The sequence below is a fragment of the Poecilia latipinna genome, unplaced genomic scaffold, assembly GCF_001443285.1.
Source record: "Poecilia latipinna isolate Pla-1442-1.1 unplaced genomic scaffold, P_latipinna-1.0 Scaffold1051, whole genome shotgun sequence".
Taxonomy (NCBI): domain Eukaryota; kingdom Metazoa; phylum Chordata; class Actinopteri; order Cyprinodontiformes; family Poeciliidae; genus Poecilia; species Poecilia latipinna.
In genome coordinates, this window is record NW_015113667.1 from 199,712 (window position 1) to 223,746 (window position 24,035).

Below are 24,035 nucleotides of genomic sequence, written 5' to 3' on the forward strand. Positions count from 1 at the left end.
TTTACCTTAGCTTTGATTATATATTTCACAATTTTGTAATTTATCATTGTTTATTAAACTCTGAAAGCTGTGTGGCTTTAATAGTCTGTCCTAGAATGCTGTAAGATGTGGCCTTTTTTTTTTTTTTGAGCACCTGCTCTTTTAGTGGTCTCTGCACGGCCCTGAAACTTCCCATTAACCCTGATCACTTGGGAATCATCATCATGTCATCGCAGTGGTCCTCTTCAGCAGAGGGCCCAGGGGGAGCCGGTGTAGAGTTTTTGCATGTTGTGGCGAAACGTTCGAATTCGGTCTCATCTTGAACCCGAAGCGCCTTCTTCTGCAACGTTTGCCGCGTCCCCCTTATGGTTTCCTCTTTCCCTTCCACTCTTCCTTGAAGGCGAGATTTCTGGAGTGCATTCTAATTCCGATTCTTCCACATGAGCTGTGGATCTTGGCAGATCTCTGTGGCTACCATGGGCCACTTGGCTGCTTCTCTGATTAACGCTCTCCTCGTCTGACCTGTCAGTTAGCTGCGTCGCTCTTTCCCCTTGAGGCCTCCAGAGAAGCGTGGTATTCGTACTGTTTAAAAAAAAAACAAAAAAACCCCCCCCAAAAAAACGATGTAGGTCTTGTAAATCGTGGGACATTTGGAGACAGCTGAATGCACCCGGTTCCGTTTAGGGTCGTCGGTGTAAAGGTGGCTGAATTCAAATGGGTCCCACCAGTCCCGGACGGCATTCGTTGACGTTTGTGGCAAGGTGCGGGAACGCATGGTGGCTATGGGTAATTGTGCAAAGCGCTGTGAAATAGAACGTTGCGATAGGAACCTCTGCTTCCGAGATGTGCTGGACTTTGATTGGACAGATTCGGAAGCAGATGCGAGTTACACATGCTGCACATCAGAATTACTGGGGCCACTGAACCTCATTAAGAAACCCTCTGTGACTTTGCCAAGGAGAAAGTGTTTAATAAACAATGATGCAGTAAGTAGACTATGGTGTTTGCAGATGAATCAGAGCTGGCTAGCCTATATAATGCTGGGGGCTTTAACTGTAGCGGGGGCTTGCTTGCTTGCCTGCCTTGTAGAAGTGGCTTTGACCTATTTCCATTTTGAGTGGGGAGGAACTGATGAATTAATTGGGACAGGAATGAATTATATTCATCAAGTGTCACACCGTGATGTCAACCGACTCCCAAGCCTGTTCGTAGGGCTTTGTGTGGACAAAATCAAGGTTGGAGGGTGTGTGTGTGTGTGTGGTGGGGGCTAAAGTTTGTTTCTAAAGGCTGAGTACAGGAGAGCCCTTGTGTTACCACAGGGGAGGTTTTTTTGGGAGCAAAAGGGCGGGATCTGATCCAGCAGGAACAGATGCAGTGAAAGATTAGGAGCAGGATCTCCTGCAGGGTGGTACAAGCTCGCCTGTCTTAAATAGCAAGGAGAGGGGGGGGGGAGATCCAAGCCAGAAAATGATTTATGGCAGTCCAGTTCTGCAGGATGCAAACTCAAGATGAGGTGCTTACTTAAAAACACAGGATTTCATTCATTCATTTATTTATTTATTTATTTTTGAGAGAGAGAGAGAGAGAGAGAGAGAGAGAGAAATAACATTACAAAAGTCTATCAAAAAATACTTCTCAGGTTTGCCTGGCTGGCTTTATTGTCAAAGAATCAAAAGGCAGGCTTTTATCTTATTTTTCGTGTCCCTCTGGATCAGCTCTGCCCTCTCTCTCTCTCTCTCTCTTGTGTATTTTCCCTGCCACTGATCAATCACTTGCTGAGTGATCACAGCTGTGCTCATCAGTCTCTCAGCAGCACACCCCTACTGTTTTGCTTTGGATTTTGCCGGATGTTTTTCCTACCTTCAGAGTGAAACTTTTTCCACCACTTTTCCCCAAACTGGACTGCCTGTTGTTTCCGTTGGCCATGGAAACGGGATCTCCGTGTACGGTTAGGGAATAGCCGGCAACTTGACATTTGGTTATTTGGGATCTTGAACTTGACCTGCAAGGATCGGGCTTCTTCAAGGAGGTCAGACATCTGCTTGGCCGAGCAGAGACCTCCAGTTTGAAGGGACGATGGCTGTTTACATTCTGCTTGCTAGAGAAAAGGTCATTGTTCCTTCATATTTAGTTGTCAAAGGGGAAGTTTAACCGACTACTAAAGACTGAAAAGCATGAGGATGAATCAAGCTGTGTTCTTCCATGAGGTAATGACCTTTACTTTAACACCAAATGCGTTTAATGCTGTCCGATTTGGTAACAGTGGTTATGTCGACTGGTGTTCGTTTCTCATCTTGCCATTTAAACATGTGTATTACCTGGGCCAACGTCTGAATGTAGGCATTTTGTGAATCAAGACTTGTTGCCTACTTTGAGTTTTTCTGTAGCCACATCAGCATCTATGTCAGTTCAGACAGAACGTCTGCAGAGCTTCCAGTGAGATTGTGTGACATTATCTCGTGATTGTTGCTTGGGTTCTTCTTGCGCTGCTGTCTGTGCACGGTGAATGTTTCGTCTCTGTAATTTTTTCTTTTAATCGCTTAATCTGCAGTATTTATGACTCCCGAAGAAAGCCTGCAGCAGTCTGATTTGAAGATAAAATTGCATATCCTACAGTTTCAGATGAATGGGTAGACGATGCTGTAACATTATTTTTCTTAAAATAAGAATTAGATTGCAAAACGGATAAGTAATAGTGTAACTTATCCACTTAAAGCTTCCTGGTATCGCAGTCGATTGTTTGACGACGTTGCCCCCGCTTGTTCCACTGATGTCGGGTGTAGTTAAAAATAATTTGAGACTTACTTTACTTTAAGAGTTTGTCGAAGGGTACGTTTTTGGTTTTGAACCTTTCCGCTACAAAAACTCCTTAAGTTGTGGACTTAAAACATTTGTGGCTTACATCAGTAGTGTCCAGTTTCAGAGGCATCTCTAGTTTTAGTTTAATGAAATGTCTTTTCCAGAACTTGAGTGGATCTAAAACTAAATCTGTTTCGCTGCATCAAGAGCTGGCATTGGTTGGTGTACCGAGCTTAAAGCATTTATGCTCTTATTATTTAAGTGTAGAGGGAAAAGGTGCTGCATATTTAGGGTGCTAATGTAGCAGAAGACGTATGGCTGTTTGTGTGAACAAAACACTCCACACTAGGCTGAAGTTATGCGGCTATATTCACACAAACCGAATACTCGTACTTGCCAAAATGCAAGCGTTAGTGTTAGATTTGTTGCCATGGAGCTCACCGAAAGAAATTAAAGGGAAAATATTCTTTTTTTTTTTTTTTTTGCCTCCTTGAATCTGGCTGTCAAGCTAACGATTAATTATCTTTAAATATTTATTTAGGCCCCAGAAATTTGCACAAATTGCCTCTTCACCCTGTCTGCACTCACAAAAGAAGAAGAAGAAGAAAAAAAAAAGAGAAAATCAAGGGTTTGAGATCAGGGGAGGCAAATGAGAAAATAAATTCCCAGGGGCCTCGGCTAATGAAAGCACATTAGCAGTCACACCGTGTAGAAATCCGCCAGTTCGTCATAAGCAATTTTCAGTCCCCGACCAACTTATTGCAACAATATGGCTGCTTGCTGCGCAGCTCAGTGGAGGAAGCGTGACATTATTACAACCGGGGGTGAAGGCGGAACCTTCCTGCAGTGGGTGAAAGCTGATAAAGCGTATCAACACTTAATGATGTTGATGTCAAATAAAAAATAAAAACCTTTAACATTCACTTTACCTGTTGAGTTTGAAGCCTAGGAGGAGGAAAACGAGGAGGAAGACGTATTGAATATATGTTTATTTAACTGCAGCAGATGCACAGTCGCTCCACGGCTCCGTTGTCTTTGCGATGCTGTCGCTTGCCTCATGTTTCTGTTGTCTCTCTCTCTCTATTTGTTATTTTTGAACTCTTTCTTTCTTTCTTTCCTCCCTTCACCCTCTTTCCTCTCTTCACCCCCTCAGTTCCTTCTTCTTCTGCTTCGTCACAACTGCAGCAGGTAGTCATGCGAACAGCTGGAGGAGCTCCCCAACGAGGTCCTCTGTAAGCCGTTTCTCTCCTTGACCTGCCAGCAGTGAATAAGGGTGTGGAGGCGACAACAAACTGAAACGCTTGGGGTTTTTCTTTAAGCACACTCCCAATGGGTTTGCACAGTAATCTAGTTGCACATCCTGAACTAATATTCTGCACCGAAACGCCTTCTGGTCTATTTTCGTATTCAGTTTTCTTGAGTTTGCACACCTGCCGTCACGTGAATTAAACCCGAACTACAATTTTAATTAGATTTCCTCGACTTCCCTTTCGCTTGGTTAAAGCCGTCGTTTGGTTACAAATGATCCAAATGGCAGTAGGAACCCGTGGCATCGTGAAAAATGTAATCGCAGAAAAAGCGTGGGACAATAGTTCCACGACAAACTGGACGTTTGTGATGGTTTGTGAAATCGACAGAGCGGTTGGGGATTCTGCCAAGAGAGACACTGCAACAAACATGGCCAGGTTTCAGGTTAATGGTGGGCAGCCTGATCCACTTTTTAGTTTTTCTTTCCATTTAACTTTTTGCCTTCCGGCGCAATCATTTTCCATTAGAGGATAAATGTCACATGTGGAATAAGACTTGAAGTTATTCGTGGTCTAATTTTTGTTACTTGGGGCATTTTTGTTTTACAGGGGGTTTGTGCACTTTTGAGAGCTTCTGTATATCCATTTTTTTTATTTTTTTGTAGCTTCATTCATCTCCGTCGGGGTTTTCCACATGCCATGTGAGATTTGCTACCCTGCAGCGGTTTGACCCTTGCACAGTTAATGGTACCAACATGTCTTGTCTCTGTCTCTTCAACAGGCTCTGCAAAAGATGTGACTTGTGCTTTACACGCTCTGCCCCCGAACCAGATACTCGCAGCTGAAGTGCCACATTTCCTGCTACACCTCCTGTCTGTGCTCCGTCTTCCCTGGATTATGACTTGCTCATGGGGCTCGGCTAACTCCGCACCTGGGGTCCTTTACCCCCGCCTCATTAATCAGTAGGAAAGGGCTGACTTTAATAATCTTTAAAGACTCTTGGATCGTGCTCTGTTACTAACCTCTTTGATCATGGAATCTCAGTGGGGCCCGACTTTTCCCCTCCACTCTCCCTCCGTCATCTTCCTGCTTCTGGCTACTTCTTACACCTGGCTCTTTCCCGTCACATCCCCTCAGCGAGTCCCGATAGACCCCCAGGCCGCTCCGGAATACGCTCACTCCATCCGACTGGACGGCGACATCATACTCGGCGGGCTTTTCCCGGTGCATTCGCGGGGAGATCGTGGCACGCCTTGCGGGGAGCTGAAAAAGGAGAAGGGCATCCACCGCCTGGAGGCCATGATGTTTGCCATTGACCTGATCAACAAGGATCCCGAACTGCTGCCCAACATCACGCTGGGGGCCCGGATCTTGGATACCTGCTCCAGGGACACGTACGCTCTGGAGCAGTCCCTGACGTTCGTGCAGGCCCTAATAGAAAGGGACGGCTCCGACGTCCGCTGCGCCAACGGAGACCCTCCGATCTTCACCAAGCCCGACAAGATCGTGGGCGTGATTGGGGCCGCGTCCAGCTCCGTGTCCATCATGGTGGCCAACATCCTGCGTCTGTTCAAGGTAGGACTTGGTCTAATTTTTCCCATCTGTGACTGTTTCTGTTTCATCTTGACATTACAACCACAAACCTAAATATAGGATGCTTGATTGATCAAGTGAATAATTGTGAAGTCAAGGGAAAATTAGAAGTGTGGTGGCATTTGTGTTCATTTTCCAAAGTTTTATCTCTGTTGCTGTACTTTCTCTTTCATTCCCTGAACACTCTTATAACGTCTTGCTGCAGATTCTTAATTGGATGTAAGTGTAATGTAACTGAGTTACATCACCTCACTGACTCTTTGGGGTCATTGGCATGCTGAAGAGTGAACGTTCACTCCAGATTTTTTTCAGGCCTTTAACAGGTTATTTTTCAGGATAGTCCTGTATTTGCCTCCAACTTTCTCTTTGTTGCCCTGACCAGCCTGTTCGACCCTTGACGAGGACAAAAAAAAATAAACAAATCTCTGCATCTGCATCATACTGCCTCTACCATGTTTCAAAGTGGAAAGGTTTGTTGATGATGAGTGCAGTGTTAGTTTTCGTAATCCAATTCTAAGGTGTTTTCACATTCCCTTACGTGGCTTTTGGCAAACTGCACTTGGAACCTATTACCAGTTTTCTCGAGCAATAACTTTCTTCCTGTCGCTCTTCCATAAAGGCTGGATTTAAGCCGACGGTGCTGCCAACAGACTCTCCCACCTGAGGTGTGGACCTCTGCAAGTCCTTCAGTTAACATGTGTGTTACGGGCTGCTTCTCTAAATGATGCTTCCCTTGCCCGACCTGTCAGTTTAATAGGGCAGCGATGTCTCGGTAAGTTTGAGTAACTGCTTTAAACTTTGTGACAACTTTTTTTTTCCCTGACCCTCCTACTGTCTTCCTTGCTCTTCGTGATGCGGTTTGTTCACTAATGTGCCTCGGAGACCTTCACAGACCAGCTGGATTTACACCGAGATTAAATCGCACATAGTTGCACTGGATGTTGTTTTGGGGAATTGGAGCATAGGGTGAAAAAACGCCGGCAAGAGTAAACTGCACATAGACAGTCTAATGTAATGTTAGTAATGTTTTATTTTGGGGTATCAGATTAAATGGATGCTAAACATAAATGCACATCACGCCTTTCAGATGTTTATCTGAAAAATCTTAAGCCACGTTTCCTTTGACTTCACAATTATGTACCACTTTGCGCTGATCTACCACGAAATCCCAGTAAATTACATTCATAAGGACAAAGGACAACTTGTGACAGCTCAAGGGGGTGTGAACACTTTTGCCAAGCACTGCACATGCTGAATCACTCCCATCCCACGCAGCATCCAGCCCCTTCACCCGTATAGGCAAGATAAAGTTCAATGACGGCGGCCATTTGAAGCCTTATCGCTTTCTGCAGCGGTGACACCTCTTCCTTCAGCAGTTGCAGGAGAAAAGATAGCCTGTGCATTTCACTCTCGGAGCCCAAAGTGCGATTTCAAACATTCAGATGCGTCTGTGAAGGAGAAACTGATGTGTCAAGCGATGCTTGTAAGTAGGTTTAAGGTTGAGCGAAATAATAATAATAATAATAAAAAATTAAATAAAATACAGTAAAAATTGCAGCCAAGTGTGGGTATCTATTACGAGCTCGAAATCTGTCAACAGCCACTTCATTTCCCGCGCCCTGCGGTTGTTTATGCACACGTGCGTCGCCTGCGAGGACGCCGCTTTGTGTTGCCATGTTTTCGAGTACATGTGTGGGCCTAATTGAGCGTCCTCATCGGGGTACAACTCTTTTGTGTTCACGCGTGTTTTTTTTTTTTTTTACGTGCTCTCCTGAAAGCCTTTATGCATTTCAGGTGTGCGTTTGCGTGCATCTTTGGAGTGTGCGCTCGTTGTCATCATTAGCTGCGCCGGGTTTGACTGATGGCGGTGCGATGGTGAAACACGCGTCCGGTGATGACGCCCATGGCATTTTTCACATCCACATTTATCCCACGCTCTTCCACAGTGTGACCACACATTTCTTTGGCACAGAGGAATCCATATGCTTGTGTGTGTGGAAGATTTTTCCTGTGTTTCAGGACGCACATGTTAACAACCGGCTTGCGCTTTGAATGGAAGATTTGCATATTAAACAACAACAACTAAACATGATTTATTCCAGGATCTTTCACAGCAACAGCCCTCGAACAGAGCGCTTTTCCCTGCCTCTGCGGTGCCTCGCTCTCATTTGCCTAATACGATTTGGAGCCTCGCGCGTGCCTGCGTGCTCGGTGTGTGCGCATGCCGCGTGCCGCGATTGTACTTCCGCTGATAATTTGTGTGTGGGAGTCTTCTGCGGTTTTTTTTTGTTGTTTTTTTTTTCCCTTTTCATTTTTGCGCGCGCGTGCGTGCGTGCGTGTGTGCTGGATCTCTGCGATATGTCAACCTCATGCCTGTGGCTGTGCTAATGGTTTGTCTCCAAACTGTGTATCTCTCACTGCATGCTTCTTCATAAATAATACACCCCCCACTATCCCCCCTGTTTCTGGAAGTCGTGGGACGCAAACACATGTTTGCACGAATGTATTTCAAGCAAACATATGTCTTTTATAAACAGGCTTAATCTGACGGTGTCAGTCACAGCCAGTCGCCCACTCAAGACATGATGGGGTTGCGAGGCCCACCCCTCCTCCCAGAAGCAGAGCTTGTGTGTCTTTTTAATTCTAGCAGTTGACAAGTGTGATTCAAACAACAGATTGTGTTAAAAAAAAAGAAGCAAAAATTCTCCATGTTTTTTTAATTTTTTATTATTATTATTTTTCCTGTGCTTTAGCAGCAGAGGGAGCCCCTTGCTGAGAGTCACAGCTGAGAGAAATCAAATCAAACAAGAGTCGCTGATGTTTCTTTTGTTCGCCGGTTCCTCGTTTGAAGATTATCGCTCTGCACTGAGGGATGATTCAGAGCACTGCGAGGCGGGGCTGGAGATAACATGGAACTTTTTTTTTTTGTTGTTTTGTTTTTTCTAAATCAGCCATCGCCACAGCTGCATGTTGCAGGAGAAAATCTGTCGAAACAAAGCGAGTGGAAATTTGGGGCTTTACGACCACAGCTTGGTTCTGCTTTGTTTATTTGCTTCCTTTCAGACCCTTACGTCAGTTTAAAACACCTGAATATTACATCTTGGATCATGAAATTCTATCACGGGGCATAATTTTGAATTGGAAAGTTAAAGAAAATGCAGGTGCTTTGTCTCCAAAGCATTAAGTTTATTAGAAATCAGCTGCTGACTGAGATTGTTTGTGGATGACCTTTAGCTTGGCCAGGGTTCCCACACATGTGTTGCACTGCAAAGCTTGTGTGGCGTCTAAATGGCTTGCAATGCATTATTCATAGATTCATATTGACGTAAACATGAGGCACATCGTTGCTCTCAAACTGCGTTGAGCTAACTTGTAAAAGGTTTTCTATGCTGCATAAAAAAGTCAAGCTTAATCGCATGGAATTTTTTATTTTTTAACTTTGCAGCCATCTTTCTTTTTGCGTCATAACCATAACCATTGTTTACTTCAATGCAAATTTTTTTTCTCGCTTTTCAATGAAAGCTGTTGGATTATATTACACATTTTTTGCGCTAAGTGTATAAATATTGGAAATATGGTATTTTCCCTTGAGGTTCTGTCATGAGGATATAAAACCAGCCAATGCCAGTTTGGGCTATTAGAACTGAGAAGTTGTCTGTCACTGCCTGATTGGCCAGTGTTCTTGTGAAACGGGGGAAGTGCGCCATAAACTCTTGTTCGCCTCATGGAGATCTACAAAGTGATGCCGACTTGTTTCCCCTCTTCCCATGCTGCAGGAAGCTAATCGAAAACGCCAGGGCGGGGATGTTTATTAAAGCCACAAATTCATTTGATTTAATTCCCCAGCTTGAATGACTGTAAACCATGAACCATTATCAACCTCAATTTCCTAAATGATGTTGCTGCTCTAATTCAAATGTGGCCCAACCTTAAACTAATTACAGCTATTATTTTAGTTGTGATCCAGGGCAGCGCTACAGGTAGCTACAGACTGCGCACAGTTTGTATTTCTTCATTTTAGTTCCTATTTTATCTTTTACGCCAAACCCTTATGTTTTTGGCATCCACTGTTGGCAGCAAGGTAAGAATTTAATTGAACAGGGAATCCTGTCATAAATACCAAACCTTCAATTTGTGCCAAACTGTCATAAATGGAAGTAATAAATGTTTCTTAGTGTTTTTACCTTAAAATAACACATTTTTTAATCCCATCTGGTGAACTTTCTCATTGCAGTACGCAGGGTCTCTTAAGATTTCCTTGGATTTTCTTCAGGTCCTTCCGTTAATTGGATATTGTTTTTTTTTTTATGTGTGCGCGTGTGTGTGTGTGTGTGTTGCAAAGTTTCTCTCAACTTAATTGAGAGCGGGCATTAAATTTTATCTGTGCAACACATTGCACAGATAAAAATCCCAAACTGCTTCACAAAGACGCCACATAATAGAGAAGTATTTTGAAATTAAAGGCACAGCACATTGAAGAAGAACGACTTGGGCTGCACTTTCAATGAGCTCGGTCTCTCACATGTAAAAAAAATAAATAAAAAAATCTTACAGCTGATGCAACATGCTGTAAATAATGATCCCCTTGAGTTCATCACGTAGTTCTTGGGACTGCAAGTAGATCTGGAGGGCTTTTGGTGGAGTAAGTGGCTCTCGTAGTTCTGTAATAGAAGAATAAGTTTAACCATACAAGGCCTGTGGAAAAAGATGAAAACACGAGCAATGTGATTTCATACATGTTCCAGTCAGAAACGTTGGACCAACAGAAATTGTTTGAAGGGCCAATTACAGTTAATGAATCAACTGAAATGTAAAGTTAAGTATTGGATAAAGAAAACGGTTTGGAAAGACTGGGGGGAGGGAAAAATCTACCTACAATCGATGCATCTTGACATTGGGCCATTTTAGAGATGAGGATAACAGCTGATCAACTGTCGTTATTCAAACTGTATAAGTACTACTGGTGCTACTTCGACGACCTTTCATAGAAACCGCTTACATATTTGGAAGGGACTTTGTAACAGATTGACAGCTGCTTGTGGCAGCTCTCTTTGTTCCGGTCATCGCTGAAAGTTGGAGCTTGGCTCTGGCAGCGGCATCAAATGCATCTAAACAGTGTTTGGTTCCAAGCTGCAGAAGCAGAGCCGTGTTTGAATCAGAGGCCAAGCTAGTGAGATTCTTTGGATTTCAAATTCTAGGGACCTTTTTTTTCCCCATATTCAAACTGAATTTTTAAATTCTGAGTTAAAACGGCATGCACGATTACCGTGTCCTCCAGTCAGTCATGCAGTACTAGTGAACTTTTTTTTTTTTTCTCTTTGTGGAATTAAAAAGGAAAAAAAAAAAACAGTCAGGATATGCAGTTTTGAAATGTGCGTTAAGGTGTTTTTATATGCAATCTATCTCAAAAATTAGAAAACTCTTTTCTACAAAATCAGACCAAAATTGGATCATTGTTGCACTGTTATGTCGACGCGACACTGATTCACAGCTCGAGTTTAGCAGCTTCCTCAAATGACTCGGTGCACTTAACTTTAGTCTAAAGTAAAACTTTTTAGGACTCTTAGAAAGCCTGAAAAATATCCTTCAATACTGCTTGAAATATAGTCTGAGAGCGAGGCTCAGACACTTCACGGTGCTTTATGCTCAGCTCTTATCGGATCTAAGCCCATCATGTATTAAAAGAGGCGCTCTTCACTGCGATTTCACTGCTGTCTTAATGAATGTGTTTTTAAGTATTTTTTGCACCCCCCCACAAAAAAAAAAGTTATTGGACGAAGTCACGGCTCCCCAGACGGGTCGCAGATAGCCTGAAAAAAAAATCAGGTGTGAGATGATTAAAGTGAAAGTTTCTCTTTTCTGCTTCCCAACTTTGAAACCCTTCCCCCTGAAAACTCTTTTAAAAAAAGTAAAAAAAAAAAAAAAAAAAAGGAAATCTTTCATCTTTATTTCATCATTAGCTAAATTAAAGTCACAAATTCCCTAAGAGTTCGAAGTAATTGGTCTCTTTCATAGGAAACATGTACGTATGGCACGAGTCTTAAAGCCAGAAGTGAGCCGTGTCGGTTCGGGCACTGGTACAAACTTTGTTGAAACATTGCAAGGTGCTTTTGACCTTTGCCCTTACGTCATTTAATCAGGTTTAGCCAGATTTTCCTTGAGTCGTTTTTGCTGCATGATGTGTATAAGAGGCAAAATATTTAAAATCTGATCTTTTCAGACGGCATTGAATGCCAGGTGTGGTGGATGGAATAAATGAGGCGCTATTGATTTTTTTTTATATGATATGGGATTGGCGTTTCTCCAGGGTTCCACAAACGGACAGTTTAACCTTAAATGTGTGGAGTGCTCCCTCCACCGCAAAGCTGCACATTTGATGTTTTCTGCACCACCTCTGGGTCTCCAATCAGCACAGAGGGAAGTTTTGTTGTGTTTCGTTCAATACTCTACACATTAAAAGTTATTTTAAAACTCTACATACTGGATAGAGTAATCCACCTCCATTTGTTGCAGTTGTGATGTAGAACTTAAAATGAGCTAATTTTTGAACAAAATTTACAAAAAAAAGGATATTATTCTCCGTCAAAGCATTATGTTTAGTTTATAATGCGATCAAATTCATACATCGAGATCAAAATTATGACTACAAGTTAAAAGTGTTGAATCACATGCCAACGTTTGCTCTGGATAATTTAGATGTAAGTGAAAACGAAACACAAAAAAAACATGTCCGACAAACACTTTTCATGTTAAAAATAATCCTTTGCATCAAAGCGGGGACTGATGCACCGCCCGCGTTCGGCTTTTGTCTTCCGTTACCAGGAAATCCCACAGTGAAGCGATAGACACATTTCAGCCTCTGACACTCGCACGCTGCGTGTCAGAGGCTGAAAATGAAATTCAATTCTCAAATTGATAAGTGGTGGCTCTCCCCCGGTGAGAGTAAATGGAATGACGGAGCCTCGGGGGAGCTTTGGAAAAACACTGCGCCCGCACACACGAATCTCTAACCCTGCATTCATTCAAAATCAACTGCAATTGATTCTGCTGGAGGCTTTCAAAATCACACATACACACACTTGGGGCAGTCTTCATTTGAGGAGATGGCTTATTGTCTTTGTCTCTGGAGGAGGTTTTTTTTTTTTCTATGAAGTTGTGTGTTCCAAGGCCAAGGCCGAAATCTTTCCCACGCTCTGCTATCCCGCTTCACAAACGTCCAGCCGAGTTTGTTCTGCTTGGCGTTAGCCAAAGGTTTGGCAAATGACACCTTTTTCTTTCGCTTCCAATGATTATTTCTGTTCCTCCATTTTGAGCAGAATTAGCATTTGTTTTGTTTTAACCACCATTAGTTTTGTAACTTTTTCCAAAACAAGCGATGCAAGTGGACACTTGCCAAAGCGTCGACCAGGGGGATTCAAAATTCATCTCTGGCAGATGTATCAAACAGGACTTTGCTGCCAGAAGTGGGTTTATAATTTTTGTTAGAATCAGATCTGCTAAAACTTCATCTTGTGAACAATCTGTTTTTGGGAGATCTGTGATGCTGGGGGTCTGTTTCTTTTGACAAAGATAGCAAAGTTACACTCTGTGTAACGTAATTAAAGTTTTCTCGAATCGATCAGTTTGTTGTACAATGTATAATAAGGTACTGTACTTTAACTTTCGGAAAATACAATTTGACTTTAATTTTTGTTAGCATCCTTAATGTCCTTAACGGCTTGGGTGAAACCTCTAGTTCATGACAACTAGTTATTTACATGGGGTGTGTTGGCTCAGTTGCTGGGATTTAATTTACTCCAATAATCTAGAATACCTCTTATAACCAAAATTATGAATTGTTTTTATATGATCTAACATGCTAAAAGTTTATGAACTTCTACATAGACGTTGAAGTTCTGACACTGCTCTTGTAAAGGAAAGTTGAGTTGCTACATGTTGTCTACAAGCGTCGACATGGTTCAAATGCTAATGTGTTAGCTTTACCTCCATCCTCTGTGCCTAGAAAACTTGCTAGTGCTTTGTTAAATTTCTTTATTCATTTCCTCTTGTGTGATTGTTCACATTTTCAATCCATATTATTCATACTGAGCACTTTCAGTCTTTCGTGGGAACCCTCAGTACACATATGAGTGAGCGGTTCTTCTCTCCCCTGCATGAGCTAATAAAAAAATTCCACACGCTTCACAATATGCAAATGAGTGAGAAGAAGAAGGGGTTTGCCTTGGATGTCGGAGCATAAAGCGAGCTTGGGGTCCTTCGCACGTTTAAAAAAAAGACATACCGGACCAATTTTCTTCCAGGCAAATCGGCACCTCCTGAATTACAAATCAATTTGGCATTCTCTCTTCGCGAGGATGACGACGACTGCATCAAAATGCAATTAACGAGGAGCGCTGTAATTCTCATTCAGATGCCAATTTGGACATAATTCCCTACAAAGGTGGCTGTTTTTCACGAGGTTATGCCTACTTTGATCTACGGTGTTGTTCCAATCCCGCTAGCTGCTTTTAATGAAGTAATGAAGGGAGACTGGGGGAACGTGAGGATAGTGGGTGTGAGGGAGCAGAAGAAGAAGAAGAAGAAGAGAGGACTGAATGAAAAGCAGACAAGTGGAAGTGAATCCTGGACAAAGATGCGCTGGAACGACAGATGGAGGGGTGAAAAAGATGGCGATAAGAGGAGAGCACCGCATCCTCCAGGGCGTAATGATGTGGTGTTGATTTCCTTCATGAAAGCATTACGCATTAAGAGGGTGACGATAATGAAGCCACAGAGCACGCCGAACAGCGAGCGGGAAGACTCATTAGGACGCGCGCGGGGTCGCCGTTTGGTTGCGGCTCTCGCGCGCGCCATGCTTCACCGCGACTCATCAGCGGGGGGTGAAAAATCATGGGTTGCTACAACGGGGCAGGACACAATCATCCAACCTTCGCTAACGAAGGCAGACTTAACGAGCAAATGGTTAATTAAGACGGACTTAATTGTCCTTCTGAAATTATTTATTACCTTCATTTATTGTTGCCTGGAGATGATTCATTAAGAGCCGTCCGATGTAACGTATGAACGCGGGCTAAATTGGATTTGTTTTCAGCTGGATGGTGCAAATCCTTTAACCTGGGTTTGAAGCTGGTGAGCGGGGGAACTCCAAATATGCAATTCATTAAGCTGCTCCCTGGATGAGGAAAGGCTAAACGCAAACTGACAAATGATTTGCTTACCCATCACTGTAAAGGGCAATATATGCAGTCCATTAAGCTGGGTTTTCACGTCAGGAAAGGTGGCAATGTGTTTAAAAACTCTAATTTGGAACACCTACGGGGCAGTAGAAAAGTTTATGCCCCCTTGTAGATCACCAAAGATATTTTAATGGCAAACAAAGGTAAACTGAGTAAAAAGAAGAACCATCCTTAAACTGAAGCACCAATGTTTCTGTCGGTCTCAGAATCCTTGGCTAGATGACACCACATGTACAACTGGAATTCAAAAGGACTGCAAGGAAAACGACGAGCAGCACGTTTTTGTTTGAAGAGAATGTTTCCTGACATTTCAGTGGCGCAGTCCGGTCCCCGCGATGCCCCAGCTACCTCAAGCTTACCTTATGTGCCGCTTCAAGAGAAACGTGGCCTCGTGTGGCAAACACAACAAGTTAACAGCGTCTGTGTTTTGTTTTTTTAAGACGAGACAGGAAAGTAATTTAAAGTTTAATTAAGACCCCTGATGAAAAACGAGAGGTCATTGAAAATGTGCTTGATGTTTTGCTTAGTGTTCCTTCCCGCCTGGCCCTGTGAACGCGTTTCTCTCTGTCGTTCCCACTGAATTGTGTGTACTTTTGACAAAGAGCGGGTCAGAAAAAGGCTCCATCTGTCCCAGTATCGTCACTGAGAGGACCAGTGCTAGAGCGCATTAAAGTGGAATGAGATTCTATCTCTCGCCGTCCTTTCATCAGCTGAATGGAAGCTTAGATAAGGGATAAGTGAAGCTATTACACACAGCCCCAGATTTCACACATCACAGGTGGACAATACACACACGCCGTTTGATACACTTTAGAGACCTCACTCACGTTTTTTGACTCTTGGGCTCGTGCGCTCAGCTAAGGCTGTGACCAATGGCGGCTGAGCGTGAGTCACTTGAAAATAATGGGAGCGTAATTAATGCTATTAGTTTCACCTGGCAGCGCCGGTGTCTCAAAAAAAAAAAAAAAAGAGAGAGAAAAAAGCCCCATCGTGTATTACGTCCCCGGTCTTATACATCGTCTAACAGAAAATGAGAAAGTTGGCAATTTGTAGTTGAGTGAGGGTTCGGGGGGAGAGAGAGAGAGAGAGAGAGAAAGTCATGTACATTCTTTGAGGGTGAAAGAAGATTCATGTGCCCTGGTGGGATCTGGGTTCAATGTGTTGCTGGTGATAACTGAGTCAACATCCACAGAAACCCCCTCTGCGACCCCTCCGCGGAGTCCCTGCCAGCGTACACAATCTGAGCACCCTGGTGAGCTTTTACAGAACAAAGACATTAGTGCCATTTTTCACACCTCTCTTCAAGAAAACAAAATGTCTTCTGCAGGAAAGAGATATTGACTACACGAGAAATTGCACAAAAGTGTCGACAGTCGCAGAGCAAATGTTTCTGCCTTTGTCCGGACATCTGTAGCGGCGGGAACGGTCTCGTTTGTTTTCGCATGTTCCGTTGTTGCCTTTGCGCTAATTAAGCTACATGAAAGCACTCGAAAGTTGGACTCGAACTTAACTTTTCAGACCAGAATAAAACTTCTGTTGCTTCGCTTCTTTCAGAAATGGTTTCTGCATGCATGATTGGCCAACTTGCTTCGGAAGACTGTGTTATCTGCAGTGAAATGTTGCCGCAGTAATGAATTCTCTCATTTGGAGTAAATGAACCTACCAGGGAGGGAAAATGAGTTTGAGGGGAAACTAGTTTAATTTCTTTGTTTACTCAGGAAAGGGACGCGCACTGTTTCATCTTGTAAACTAGGCACCTTCTCTTTAAAAATTTCTGAAATGACGATACGTAGTTATTGAAACTTTTTTTTAACTAAAAAGAAAAATCTAAAAAGCAACGAGTGCATTTGTGTTCAGCCCAGTTAAATATCTTTTTGTTGGTCTCTCTCTCATACAAACCCACCTACAGAAAACGTAGAAACACTCTGCGCAGCCCCACATCCTAGTGGTCAGATTTGGTATTGCAGCTTCCCATCCAAGCCTAAAAAGCCAGATCTCTAATCCCCGTTTTTCATTCCTCTGGACTCCTTGGCAACACTCTAAGGCTGATTTACAAAGAGTGGTTGTAAATGTGACAGAATATTGCTTTATAATTCCAAAGCCAAAGAATGGCTTTTAAAAATGGACTCACATACTGTAAATCTTGTAAATTAATGCAGCCTCCAGATATCACCACCGTCTGCATTATCTCCTGCTGCATACAGATATCCAGGTTGTCTTCGGCGCTCGGCTCCGTCTGCGTGGACCAGGTTTGTCGTTTAGTTATTGGTGCTCTAAATTATTCAAGGCTTTGGCCACATTTAAAGTGTCTGGGCTGAAAACGAGCACACGCCGAGGCTCTGCTGGTTGTGAGACTTTCGACATCCGCATTTTCCCGATAGTTTGCCGTTTTCTTGGGTTTGTGCTTTTTTTTTTTTTTTTTCCTCATGTGATTGCGTTAAGTTTCTTCAACAACATTTGGGATCATGTCACAAGCAAAGGGAGAAGAGAGCTGTGTGTGGTGTGTGTGTCTTTTCATCTCTGTTCAGTTGGGAAATCATTTGGTGGGCAGGAAGTAACCATTGAAAGTGGGGGAAAAAATTAACGATCCTTTCAGTCGGTTCCCCACATACCGACTTTGACTGTTGACCAAATGACTTTGACCGTTGTTGGAGCCTCGTAGAGCAAAGTTTCACTGAAGTTGAATGCATTGAAAGTTTCTTCTAGTTTTGGATTATCTAAACGCTCGCCCGCTGGTCTAACTAACGGTAATCGATCTGTGTGGGTTTCGATGGATTCTTATTGCTGTTACGACTGCTACTGTAAGTGGCAAAAAAGCACACAGGATGAAAAGTTCAGCACTGCACTGTTGTGCCAGTGTGGCTGGAGATGTTCATCCTCCCCATAGCACTGGAAATGAGGCAAAGAGAAGATTTTGTTGTTTTCCCCTTATTGTCCTTCCCCGTTGGTACAGTTAAACACAAATTGAACAGCTTGATGTGTTCAAACAGAGCAAAGGGGTAGAGCTTTAAATTGGGGTAATAATGTTAGTGTTTGGATCTGGATCACCCTCTTTAAAAAAAAAAAAACAACCAAAAGTCTAAATTCAGTCTTGTATATTTTAAAAATCAAATCTGAACATGCACCGATCCGTTTGCTGGTGTTAAGTCTAAGTGCCAAAGCACAGCTGGCATCAACAACGGCCAGAGACGAGGATTCAAATCTGAGCTTTAACTTCAATCACAGTTGATTACTATGACTTGTCGCTTTCCTTGGTCTTGCACTCCAAATGTTCAAGACTTGGCTTGGACTCTTGGTTCATGACTTGAGTTTTATGATGTCCTTCATGTGTAATTAGGGCTAAAAATGGAGGCTGTTAGCTCCGACAGTTCGGCGCGTTGTTTCCAGCTGAGAGGCTGTTTTTCGATGGGCGAGGAGAAATCCAACCAAATTTCCTGTTTGGAGGATATTTGTAGAAGAAGTGCTTGCCATATTCTTTTTCTAAAATGCCAATAAGCAGCTATGAATACGTGGAGATGTATTAAAAAGAGATGCAGTTAAGGCCGATAGTGATTCATTTTTGTTCAGATTTTTTGGCTCGCTTGCAGCGGTTTTGACTTTTAGCCCTAAAATTATGTACGAAACATGCATCCAAGAATATCCATTTCAGTTGAATGCGATTTGAAACTTGATTTTGACTTGGAAAATGAACAAGGAACCGCCTCTGAGCTGAACAGAAACCGTCATTAGCATTAGCAAAAATATTCTACGTTCTGAGATTACCGGAGCGATTTAGAAGTCTAGTCCAGCATAAGGAGCTGACGGGAAATGACTACAACGTTGAAATATATTTTAAATTTATAACGATGGTAGTGCTGAAACATCGAATTTGAAGCATGATTTCTAACTGTTTGAAACTTGATGACGTTAAAACGGGAGCATCAAAAATAGTTCAAGGATTTCTAAAAAAAAAAAACGCACCACAAAATACAGTATTTTTCAAACGTATGTGAGTGAAAGTAGGACAGATGAAGAAATGAGACTTTGGGGAAGTCACAGGGGGCATTAAGACACTTGAATAAGGAAAATGATTCTTCATGCACCAAGTTTTAATAAGTGGCTTCTGGAGCGGAGAATACTGTATGATATAAAGCGTTAAATATCCACGTTTGAAACGTTGGGGGATAAACTGGGTGTTCGTTTCCTCTGATTTCCTTTATAATTTGCTCCTTTTTATTCACATTTACCTTCTTGGTGGTGTCACCATTAGCTTTTATGCTCACATTTGTTTTTTATTGGGTTTTTTTTCCTCTTTCAAACCATCATTTAAAGAGAAGAAACACAGGAAGAAGCTTTACAGTTCAAACGACAGATGCGGAGAAGAAAGGCTGCGAAACGGTAAATGTCAGAGGAAGAGAGCGCAGTTTAAAGAGCATCGAGGAAAACTCTGGGGATAAAGGTGTGCTACAAGAAGTGTTTTTACATCTTGCAGCAGTGTTACATGAGATCACAGCGAACAGGTGGGTGGAAAGACAAGGGGAGGAGAAAAAAAAAAAAGAGGTTAAATGTTTGTTTCCACTTCCCTGCTTCCTTTGCTCGTGGCGTGCCTCGGTCTGCCTTTGTCTCTGTGGTCTTGTTCTCTTGCATGGCTCCTGACCGTGTTAACACTTTTGTTTTATTTATGTGAGAAAGGCGATAAGACATGGAGGCGAAAGGAAATACATGGAAACGGCATTAGCCAAAACAGCATTAGCCAGAATCTGTCAGAGAGAGAGAGAAAAAAAGAATACCTCTCTTAGTGGGCATTATCAAGACGTGTGAATGCGTGTGTGTGTGTTTTAAAATAGATGTCCTCCTTTGGAGATTTATATAGAACATGACAGTCTAGCTATGACACTCTCTTTGCTACAGTTTCTCATGCATTCCGCTTGAATTGCTTTTGTGTTCAGGCAAATGTAAGGAAATCAATACCAACCCCTGTATGAAGGGGAAAAAAATCTAACTTGAAAACATTTTTATTTAAAATAAAGTGATTTATTCATCACCACCTTTCCTATCCGTATCCGTGAATATGGAAATGAGCTCTACCTTTCCTCTTTGCTGTTCCCATCCGTCATCGCCCGGCTTGCGAGTCAGAAGTCTGACACAATTTCGGCAACGTGATTGCTAAAGTTACAGTAGAGTCTTTGACGCAGATGCTTCGGTTTATAACAAATGGAGATTAAAAAAAAAAAAAAAAAAAACTGCGGAAAGCATCAGGAGAGAATATTTTATGGTTGAAAGTCAAGAAGGTGGCACACTTGTTGGAAAACTTCTGATGCATTCAGGAGTAACGGCAAGTTTGCTACGCTAAATTTCAGCTCCTTTCATAATCAAACGAGTAAAAAGCCTTTTTCTATGCGGGTCAAAATGCGCATTTTTGCAAATCTTGAGTTCTTTAAGGATTCTGTGACTCCGCTTTTCCTTGAAATTGACCTTTAACTCTCACGTCCAGTCCTTCAGCTCATTAGCCCAGGTAAGACACTTCTGACTCTCTCTCTTTTTCGGGAGCGTCTTGAATTTTGACTTTTGGAGTCTGTCTGTGTTTAGTGGCTGTTTTTGCGTTTACTCGGCCTTAGTCCACTCCTTGAGAAACTCCCCCAAATATTTCAATGGATTCCACTTGACGATCCTTCCAAATGTTGATGTTATCCCCGTTGCTGGTACACTTTATTTTTTCCTACCACACAATTTCCTTTCACTGAACTTTTCATTAAAATGCTGGAACCCGTTAGGTTCTGAGACAATGAATTTTGGATTATTGTCATGCGAAGGGAATAGAGCTTAACATTACAAAAACAACAAGAAAAGAAGTGCTAAAACAAACATTTTCATATATATTTAAATATTAGACCAATGACTTGGGAATTAAGAAGTTATTGAAGTTCCTTTTGCCAAACTGTAATAGAGCATAAATGTAGACACTTTTAACTAATGGCACATTTAATGCAACATTGGCTCTTTTAATTGACTTTTAATCTAAGTTTTAATGGAACTTTGCAGAACAATGTAATTATTTACCAAATAATGTTAAGTTGATGCCTTTAATGCACATTTGCATTAAAAGTGTGATTATTTTCTGAAAGACACTTCATGACAACAACAGTCACAAAGATTCACAAAGACTCCTCCATGTTCATAACAGGTGTTATGCTATGTTTATGACTGTCATGTTCTGCATACCACTTCAAATAAAGTGTTACCAAAAAAAAATTGATAAAAAATTATGACACGATGAAATGATTCCTCAAAAGAAAGTGTTTGTTGTGTAGAACCTCAGAAATACAATTAAATTACATCTCAATTTTCAGGCATCTCTAGAGTCTCCTTTATCGTTCCACCGCAGTCGGAGTTGAACAAATGCGATGTTTGACCTGCTGCAGCCGGTGCAAGGTCGCCACTCTGCCCTATTCCTCATTCTCCTCTTGCTCCTTCTCCGTCCCCCAAGCCCCGCCTGATTCCTTTCCTTTCTCCAACTAGCCTCTCTGCCCTGACCTGTGGCGTTGCTTCGCCAGGGTAAGGCACCGCTAAACGGGCTCGGAGCAGCATCCCCATGTATTTTTAATGGCCACACCCGTCACGCTGAAAACCCCGCTTGAATTATGCATGGCGGATGAATGGGAGAAAAGACGGGTTCGGAGAGTAGCATAGGGAGGACCCCCGAGTGTAAAACAGAACGAAGGACGAGAATGAAAGACATCAAAGGGTGGCCGAGGGATCGTGGCGGACAGAGATGCCAAAAGAGTAAAATGGGAGAAGAGCGAAAGGGAAGCACAGAGTCGGAAACGGAGAGGGAGAGAGATGTGTATTTGGGAATAATCACGGCTCAGAGAAGAGGAGACCGTGACCTCTTGTCTCCTTCCATGAGGCCTTAATTCTCTCTCTCTCCACCTCTTGATCTGACTTCACCCTCAAACCTTCTCTGCCTCTCTCGGGTTCCCTTTTCGCCTCTGTCCCACTATTTCATCACCTCTATCCCTCTGTCAAAATCTTTTTGTTTTGTCTTTTCTTCCACCACCTCCCTCCATCTCCTGCCTCCCTATTTTCATCCTTCCGCCTGTCTCTTCCTTCCTTCATCTCCCGGTTGTCCCCGTATTGTCTGTGGGCTTATTTTTAAAATCGACTGATCTGATTTTTTAATGAGACGTCGCTGCCGCCGCGATGCGTTCGGGTGCCACTCGTCCTCTCCGGAAAGGCTCGTCGGTCTACAGGTTTGGCCTCACGCTGCCTTCGCGTCTGTGATCTATGAGCGAACCCACCGTGCCCGCGTGCACACAAGTTCGATTTAGTGACATTTTATGAAATTACCTTATGACAAATGGAGCAAATGCAGTCATCCATACTGAGGTCTTCCTTTCCTGCCGTTTCTTCTGACCATATTTTCTCTTGACCATCAGTCACCCATGGAGATGACTGCAAAGCAATGAACTGTGTATAAGTGAATACAAAATAAGAGGCACAGATTGATTCGGTGACGTCATTCGCTTGGTCTCTCATTATTTAAATGACTTTACTGTTTGGAAGGCAACACGCGCTGTATTCGGAGAATTCTGTATTTGGAAGAATTTGGTTTGGTTAGATTATATGAAAAATTCCCTGTGTGTATGACCCCAAACGTATCATTGTCACAGAAAAACATGGTGGCGGAGGCATCATACTGCGGGGGCGGAGCAGAACATTAGAGACTACAAAAGTCTTGAGACCGGACAGATCAAACATGTAGCCAGAGCTACAATCAGATGAAGGCGTATCCATTCATTTAGAATTTGGGACGTTAATTTAAATGAAACAAGACTTGAAAGTTGTAGTTCATCCAATCTGAGCTTAGCTTGTTTGTTTGTTGAAAGCAATACGCAAATAAAAAAAAGATGTGACTGACGCGCTGCTGCAGCTTTATGTCTCAGAGGCGCCGAGTCACACAGAATACACTCCTAGTCTATTTCTGATGCAGGAGCAGCGGAAAGTCAAACATAGGAGCGGCATAAATATCAACATGAAACGGCTTAGACAGATGGTTCATTGTTTCACGTCGACGTTAGCTAGTCACGTGCGTTTCTGTTTGGCGCTACGGTGGAGGGAGACGGAGTCACGTGCGAAGAAAGCCGAACCCAGCCATGAGATATTTAGTGAAAACGCGTGCTGCAAATTAACCTATTTCTCCACGTTTCCTCCCGAGTTTACTTTTGGTTCTCACCGTCGTCAGCTGTGATTCACGATGAATCACAGCCCCGCAATTTGACTCGCTGTTGACTCGGCTCCAGTTCTGACGTCGCTCCGAGAGCCCGACGAGTTTGAGAGGTTATGAGGAAGCAGGAACCCCGAGGCTTTAGTATTTTGGCTTACTTTTTTGATATTTCATTACAATGCTTGCAATAATTAGGATGACATTTAGAAAAGCTTTGATGTTTTCTTCCTGTGGTCTGTCGAGGCTTATTTATTTTTATTGGTTCTTTGGTGTTTTTGTTCAGCAATTCAAAATGCCTCCAAGACTCTAAGGTTATTTCTTTTCTTTTCTTTTCTTTTTCTTAGAAATAAATAGATAAATAAGCAAAAACAAATGTCCTGTTTTGTTTTTTTTTGTTTTTTTGCTTTAATTGTCTGATGAAAGAAGCAAGTTCTGAAATGTGTCAACAATTGCTGCAAAACCCCCAGATATCATCACTTTGCATGATAAATTAACCCTAATACTTAAAGTTGAGACTTATTCCTAAAGTAATAGTTCAGATGTGGGGTTGTGTTTTGGACAGTAAGAGCAGTCGGTATTTCCAGTTGATTTTCTAACGAGCTCCAGCACTGAATTTAAGGCACTCTGATATCTTTTTAGGAACTACATCTGACTTAATTACATTAAGTTAAATTGGATTTTTGTTTATTACGGGTTTAGGCAGCTTTGTGTTTTACGGCACCTTCTGTCTCCCGAACAAGGCAGTTAAATTTTATCATTCTCTAAACTGAATGTAAATCTCGTCTTTCTGAAAGAGGAGCATTCCACATCACCTACCGAAACACCTGAATTTTTGTTTTCTCTTATACAATTTATTATTATTTATATTAAAAAAAAGCAGTGCCTCGATTAAATCTAAACCACCACTGTCTGTACTTTTTTTTTTTTTTTTTTTTTTTTGAAAATTTTTTCCTCGGTTTTATTTTTTTTTTTGATTTT

At 42.4% G+C, this 24,035-nt stretch overlaps 1 protein-coding gene across 1 annotated transcript in view; it reads left to right on the top strand.

The window, feature by feature from the left end:
* Window positions 1–24,035, top strand: part of LOC106959179 (metabotropic glutamate receptor 8) — a gene marked incomplete at its 3' end in the record, with an annotated part of 110,821 nt that overhangs the window by 10,448 nt on the left and 76,338 nt on the right. Inside the window, exon 2 of the mRNA XM_015051559.1 lies at window positions 4,807–5,600. Within this exon, the coding sequence (XP_014907045.1) occupies window positions 5,058–5,600 (543 nt within the window). The remainder of the gene's footprint in view (window positions 1–4,806; window positions 5,601–24,035) is intronic.